General features: G+C 43.3%; 1 protein-coding gene across 1 annotated transcript in view; it reads left to right on the forward strand.

The window, feature by feature from the left end:
• The window catches only part of LOC101845001 (tubulin beta chain), a gene marked incomplete in the record, with an annotated part of 37,127 nt that extends 31,014 nt beyond the window's left edge, over positions 1 to 6,113 (forward strand). The window contains 1 exon segment of the mRNA XM_013083207.2: positions 5,585 to 6,113. Coding sequence (XP_012938661.1) covers positions 5,585 to 5,721 — 137 coding nt within the window.
• Between the last annotated feature and the right edge of the window lie 1,918 nt (positions 6,114 to 8,031).

The following is an 8,031-nucleotide window of genomic DNA, read 5'->3' on the forward strand; positions in this document are numbered from 1 at the left end:
GTGTGGGTATGTGTGTGAGAGAGTATGAGTGTGTGTGTGAGTATATGTGTGTGTGTGCGTGTGTGTGTGTGTATGTGTGTGCTTGCGTGCGTGCATGCGTGTGTGTGTGTGTGTGTGTGTGTGTGTGTGTGTGTGTGTGTGTGTGTGTACGTGCGTGTGTGTATGTTACAGAAGATTTTGAAAGCGGGTGGTTGGCGGGTTCTTTGGTGTGGTTTCTCCATCTTTCTTACCAAACATCAATCGTTCTTAGTGGGTGGTTGGCGGGTGCTCTGGTGTGGTTTGCTCCTTCTTTCCTATCAAACATCTACCATCCTTATCTCCCCTTCTTCTTTTTTATGTTTGTTACTCTATTGTAACACCTCTAATCTTCTGCCACTCATTTTATTATGACCTTATGCAGTTGCGAGTGCCGTAAAACCTCTACTAAAACTTTTTAAAAATCGTTCCTATATCGCCTCCCTTATTTCTTTGTATATTACTCTCTTGTAACACCCTAACCTTCGGCACTTATATGACCTAACTGTGTTGCATGTGCAGTAAAACTCGCTCTTAAACTATTTTGAAAACTCAGTCGATATTCCCTTACTTTTAATGTCTTTGCAATCTTTATCTGGATTATTCTAAAGAATTGTCTTTTTGTGGATGGTTGGTGGGTGCTCTGGTGTGGTTTGCTCCTTCTTTCCTATCAAATATCTATCGTCTTTATCTCCTCTCCTTTTTTGTGTTGTTACTCTCTTGCAACACCTAATCTTCGGCACTTATATGACCTTATTGTGTTGCAAGTGCCGTAATACTTTTACTAAAACTAAGTCTTATTTTCAATACCCCTCTATGAACACTATGGTAAGCAAAAACAGGACTTACATGACTGACGATCCATTTCTGAATTTCTGATTTCCCGTTGTTTTCATAGGGGATGTAGCGTGGCTAGCTGTGAAATACAGCAGGTGTTCTTCAGACCTGTCACAAACTTTCAGTGCAAAAAATGGCCAGTGACAAAATATAGAAGCTACGCTGACGACAAAGTGGCCCCTGTTATAACATTAGTCAAGATATTTGTGTGTCTGTGCACATGCACGCGTGCGTGTATCTAATATAAATGTAATTATTATTGCCTTTATTGTACAGACTCCATCGAACTGCAACTGAATATAAGGTTAAACTATGACAGTTTTCTGTAACTCGAACAGTTTTCTTGGCTACCGGACTCGTAATCGTGAGATTGCGGGTTCGGGGGTTCAAGCCTCAGCTCGGTCCAACGTTGTGTCCTTGGGAAAGGCACTTTACACGAACTTCCCACTTGGTTCGGTCCTATCGGAGACGGACGTTAAATTAGGAGGTCCGCCTCTTAAATAACCTAATAAAGTTGATAGGGGCGTTAAACTCATACCATTTCATTTATTTTTCCAAATTGGCCATCGTGTATAATCGTATATATATATATATACCACTGAATAACTTTTGATATAAATGAAAGGGAAGAAAATACATTTTGAAAATTTATTTATTGCTGTTTATTGATTATCAGCAAAGTTGAATTGATTTTGAACAATCCGTTGGATGCTCTAATCCGTCCATCCAAAGGCATCCATTCAGTACCGGGTGTGGCTTCCTGCTAACTGGAGTACCGCTTGACATCTTCTAGGCATCGAGGCGATGAGACGACGAATGTTGGGAAGTAGTATTGCCCTCCAATCTTCATCCAAGGTGGCAAACAGCTCATCAAGAGTGACAGGGGCGTCAACTCTGTTCTGGAGACGTCTGTCCAAAGCATCGCAAATGTGTTCTATAGCTTTCGTATCCCGCGAATTTGAAGGTAATGGGAGTGTCTGGACATTGTTCCTAGCCAGAAAGTCTCTCGTTACTCTTGCAGTATGCGGTCTGGCATTGTCCTGCAGGAAGATTGCCCCTGGTTGTTGACGGAATAGAAGGGCTTGTGGTAGGAGAACGTTGTTGATGTAGACCTGGGCTGCCAGATTACCTTGTACTCTCACCAGGTTGCTCCTGCCAGTATGGCTGATTGCTCCCCACACCATCACACTGCCATCACAATGTGATAAGACCTGGGAGATGCATCCAGCAGCGAACCTCTCATTTCGACGTCGGTAAACTCAACGTCGTCTGTCACGTCGAGATATGAGAAAATTTGATTCATCACTGAACCATACGTGCGGCCACTTCTGTAGCCTCCAGTTGAGGTACTGAGAGGCCCATTGTCGTCGTAGTTGGTGATGCCAGTCCGTCAACAATGTCCTTAAAACATATCGGTATGTGCAGAGCCTTTTTTCTCGGAGTCGGTTGAGTACTGTCTGGTCGGAAATTCAGATGATATTCCGAAGCGTTTGGGCCGTTGAAGAGGCAGGCACAAAACGATACCGCTGGTGCTGAAGCTGAATAAACCGTTCCTGGGCTCGAATTGTTGCCCTTGGCCGTCCCCTTCTCGGTTGATCGGCAGTGGAGTTCGACTGTTGAAACCTTGCAAAAAGTCTGCTGATGGTACATTGTGATACGTTTTAATGTGTGGCAACATCAGTTTGTCTGTCTCCGGCTTGCAAACGTCCAATAATAGCCTGGTTTTGTTCTTCTATCGTTAGTCATGGCATGGTATATCGCTGAACTGACAGGTGATGAAATCAATCCATTATAATATAGCCACCCAGTGAATGAACTCACAGGGCAAATTTTGTGCGACTACTCAGTTTGTTAGTTTTTTAACACTGAATTATCACTCAATTCAACAGCTCAGGCTGCGCCTCCCTGAAAGTAAACACTGAAATTTGTAGTGAAAAGTTCTAGACAACAAGTCACACATATGTGTGAAAAAAACTAGCTTGCACAAAACCTCATCTTTACATATTTTATTATCACGAAAACACAGGCACTTGGTTATGCGTTTCTTTTTTTGAAGACTATATAACTCCACATGGGTGGAGGACACCACTGGTTGGTCCAAACTGCTGCTCGTTCCCTTGATTGTTTCTGTCCGTCTTGTTTATACCCTACACGAAGTGACATTTATTGTGTCGATGTGCTTATTTTTTTTCTCATGTAAACGTAATGATGTAAACTGGTGGAAGGGGCTCTCATGGCCTAGAGGTTTAGGTGTTCGCCTCTCATTCAAAGGTCCCGGGTTCGAATCCGGGTAGCGACGGAAACATTTCTTCTCTAAAATTGTTTCCTTTCATCTCCTTTCCTACTCTCTAGCAATGTTCTGGCGTCTGCTTTCGTCTCCCCTTTCTACCCCCACCCCTCACCTCCTTTGCCCCCTCCTCTGGGCTCCTGACTCTTTCTGTAGCATTTCCACTGCTTCCCCTTGGCTCCTTCTTACTGCTGTCTTTCAGCCACACTCCTGATCTCGGTGGGCCCGTGTGCAAGTTGCGCACGTTAAAGATCCCTTGGTGGTCCAAAATCGATAAGGGTAGGCGTCGGCCGCCACTCGGGCAAATTTCAAAATTTCCTACCAACCGAAAATTCCTAGGTGTGTCCCGCGCGTTTATATGACCTTATGCAGTTGCGAGCGCCGTAAAACACTTAGAATCCCCCCCCCCCCCCAACAACAAAAACAAACAACAACAAAACAAAAACAAAAACAAAAAGCAAACAAACAAAATAAAACAAACAAAACAAACAAAACAAACAAACCCAAAACAAACAACAACCAAAAACAAACAAACTGGTGGAACATTTTTCTTTATTTCCCTCCATTGTTTCGGTCTGTTGCGCTCTTTCCCATCTCCAATGGACAGTTATCACGGCGATGTGGTGCGCTTGACTCAGACTTAGCTCAACGTTTGAGCTCATCTCAAATTACCTTAAGTTTTCTTTACTCATGGTTGTAACTGTGTTCATGACTTTGTGGAAGGCGCCACAGGTTCGTCCTGTCTCTTGGTTCCCTGTGTAGCTTCTGTCGTCTGTCTATCTATCTCACTCGTACGTCCGGTCTCTTGGTTCTCTGTGTAGCTTCTGCCGTCTGTATGTCTGTCTCACTCGTACGTCCGGTCTCTTGGTTTCCTTGTGTTGCTTCTGTTAATCTGTCTCACTGGGTGGTTGGTGGGTGCGCTGGTGTAGTCTGCTCCTTCTTTTCTATCAAACATCTATCGTCCTTATCTCTCCTCATTCTTTTGTGTGTGTTTGTTACTCTATTGTAACAGATCTAATTTTCGGCACTTATTTGACCTTATTGTGTTACAAGTGCCGTAAAACACTTACTACAACTAAACTGTCTCTGGGTTGCTCCATGTTACTTCTGTCCGTATGTCTCACTACCATCGGTGTGTTTGCCTTTACTCACACACAAAGTCAAACTTATCCCTCGTGGGTGGTTGGCGGGTGCTCTGGCGTGGTTTGCTCCCTCTCTCCTATCAAACATCTATGGTCTTTATCTCCCCTCCTTCTTTTTTGTGTTAGTCACTCTTGTAACACCTCTAATCTTCAGCACTTATATCACCTTATTTTGTTGCAAGTGCCGTAAAACTTTTACTAAAACAAACAAATCATTTATCATCCTTTTATATCCTCCTTCTTTTCTTTGTATGGGTATGTCACTCTCTAGTAGCACCTGTAATCTTTGGATCATAATGGTCACTTTTAAGCACAAGGGGGCTATCCCGAAAAATTGTTTGGAGGAAAAGGAGGGTAAAGTTTTTTCCCCTTGTTCAGTTTCTTTAAAAGACATATGACCTTATGCAGTTGCTGTGGGCGCGTAAAACATCTACTAAAACAAACCAAAAAAAAGGGAGAGTTTTCTCTATAATCAAATAAATATACTCACTATTGAAACCAAACTTCTATAGGTAGGCCAATGCCCTCTCTTTGGTGTAGGTAAAGATTTCTGGAAACCCCCGAAATTAAGGTACCCGCTTGTCCTTAAAAACGACCGTATATTACCTAAAATGTTTTGCAAGTACCATAAACCCATGATAAAACTAAACAAAAGTTTAGTGTGCCTGTGACTCCCACTTAATGCGTGCTGGTCTGTAAGTGAATGAACATTTTCTCGGTACTTACTTACTTATTTGGTTACCTACTTGGTTACTTACCTGGTTGGAGAATATGCATCACTGCAGGCGGCACAATGCCATAGCTGCTCCTCCCTCCTCCCCAGGATCCATGAAAGGGTCTACCTGCTGATCGGGCCAGTTACTGCTGGTTGGATATTCTTCTGGCTTTTCCACGCAGGTTGCTGTCTCTCCCCGACCCTCTAGGGACACCAGCTTCCCTTAGTCTATCCATTGTGTGTGAAGCGGTGTCTTCATCCTCTCTGTGGTCGTTGAACCATGCTGTCAATGCTTCCATTACTGTTGATGGATCTAATTGCACGGTGCCACCAATCTCAGACTGGCCGGCTACCTTATCCGCCCGTTCCATGCTATACATTTTCTCGGTGAAAGTGGGTAGTTGGCGGATGGTCTGGTGTGGTTTGCTCCTTTTTTCCTATCAAACATCTATCGTCTTCATCTCCCCTCGTTCTGTTTTGTATATGTTACTTTCTTGTAACACCGCTAATCTTCGGCACTTATATTCTGACCTTACTGTGTTGCAAGTGTCGTAAAACTCTTACTAAAACTCTCCGTAAAATCTGCAGGCGAGGGTATGGACGAGATGGAGTTCACGGAGGCCGAGTCCAACATGAGCGACCTGGTGTCCGAGTATCAGCAGTACGAGGAGGCCACGGTGGAAGACGGGATCAACTTCTACGAGGAGGAAGAAGAGGAGGCCTAACACCAGGAATCTTCCCTCGACGCCATCAACTTTTGTTACAAATTTTCACTCCGACCATGAATATTCTTTCCCCGAGGTTATCCCAGGATGTGAAGTTGAAATCTCCACGATACAAAGATGGGATGAAGTGGTTTCTACACGTCTGCACAGCTTTCCCAATGCCAAACGGACACGGTCATCAGGTCAGAAGGCACGTATTCAACTCAGCTAGTTCATCGCCTGAGTGTTGTAGCTGGATTTCTTGAAATCTGAGCAATAAATTAGCCCCTAGAGACTCTACTACTGAATGTTATCTCGTTTACGGCTCTTGATTTCTTTCCTCTCTTTTTGGGGAGGGGGCGACAATGAACTTCTTACAACCCAATAAAGGAAATTGTGCAACAAACCGAGAATCTATATGATCTGAAAAGGTGCATCGTGTTGATGAAATTGATGATAGTTGAATAATTGCCGGGTGTTTGACTGAGCTCACTTTTAAGTAGGTCTGCTTGCCCCTTCTCTTTAGCTGTTTCCAGTTCCATGTCTTCGTACACCTTGGCACTCGACCAACGGACACACGCTTGTGTGATTTTAAATTGACAACAACAACAGCCAGTTTTTCTAACCTGTTTTGGAGAAATGAGAGACCTTTAATGGGTTGCCTCACGATGGCCTATACCCTAAGAACACCCACATGCCACCCCGACATCACTGAAAACAAAATCATATCACCTCATAGTCATTTGGAAGACTTTATTACTAATATGAGAGTAAAGAGCTGTCCTTCAGTGACTGGGTGTGGACATCATAATCTGGAAATACACTCACTCTCTCTCTCTCTCTCTCTCTCTCTCTCTCTCTCTCTCTCTCTCTCTCTCACACACACACACACACAAAGTTCAACGATGCTGTCTTTTTTTTTTTAATGAAGGTGTTTTTACACCCCATCTGCACAATTTAAATCATTTAGGACGCGGGCTTCCGATCCTGCTGAAGCCAGATACAAAAAATAAAACAGAAAAAATAACTCCAAACCCACTCTATCAACTGCATTTCATTGTGTTTCTTTTGCTTTTATTTCCTTGCGATTTCTTAAATCTGCCAGACTTTATGGGCCACTCCAAACAACGCTGACGTTTTGACCGAGTTTCTTAGTGCATAAATATTAATAAGGCGGCACAATCTCGATGTGCACCAGCCGAACAAAGCCCATAGAGGCAGTCTAAAAATAACGTGATTTCAGACCAGTTCACGATAGACTACACAATTCAATGATGCCCGTATTATGATAGCTTTGGAGCAATCCACCGGGGTGCTCAAAGTGATGTGCGATTGGTCCATTGTCTTGCCATCTCTAGCCCCACCTCTGTAACCCTGAACTTGAGCGAGGTCAACATGACGTAATTAGGTCACTGTGTTAAAAGTTGAAATGGTGTAGTCTAGCATCTGCGTTGGTTGCCATTTTTTTGTCTAAAAGTTGCCAAAAGTTGCCACGAAAATGGCAAAAGTTGCCATAAAAGTTTCCTTTCCATGTTCCACGAAGACGATATTGATGTCTTGTCATCTCCAATGGCAGTCTCACACAACTGTCCTAATGCTACAAGCGTCAGTACAGCCCCTGCCTTTTTTAAAGCCAAACTGGGATTCATTGAGTTGAGTCTCTACAATTGGTCTCATTCTCATTTCCAGTATCTTGGCAAACGTTGTATCCACACGGCTGAGAAGAGATATTCCTCTATAGTCCCTGTGTTGTTTTTGTCGCCTAGGCCAGGTTAAATATCCTCCATAGCCAGAGTTCACCGATATGGCCGCATAGTTTGATCTCTTCTACTGTGATGTTTTCAACGCCTATCACTTTGTTTGTGGGGCTTTTCTTTATGACATGTTGGGTTTCACTAAGCAGTATTAATGGTTCTGGTGCAGTTTCTTTCGGTGAGAAGCTGCTTGGTGTTATTTCTCCTGTAGGATTCAGCAGCTCCTGGAAATAGCGTTTCCATCTTTCTTTAACTTTTGGCTTTCTGAAAATAGGGTTTCCGTTCTTATCATTGACTATTTCTGTTGGGTTGAAAGGTTCTTCCCGCATCCTCATGCTTTTAACTCTCTTGTAAAACTCTCAAGGGTCTTCATATACTGTCCAGGATCTGTTCTTAGCTTCCTTTACTACCCTTGATGTTTAACGGCGTTCCTTTCTGTGTAGGACGTAATCTTCCCCCTTCTTTGATTTCTGCCACTTTTTGAATGCCTTTTTCTTCAGTTGGATGGCTTCCTTCATTTAGTCATTCCACCATATAGTTGTTTTTTTTCTGCCCTCTTGTTTTCCTTGTGCCGCAC

This window comes from Aplysia californica, unplaced genomic scaffold (genome assembly GCF_000002075.1).
Source record: "Aplysia californica isolate F4 #8 unplaced genomic scaffold, AplCal3.0 scaffold00217, whole genome shotgun sequence".
NCBI lineage: Eukaryota > Metazoa > Mollusca > Gastropoda > Aplysiida > Aplysiidae > Aplysia > Aplysia californica.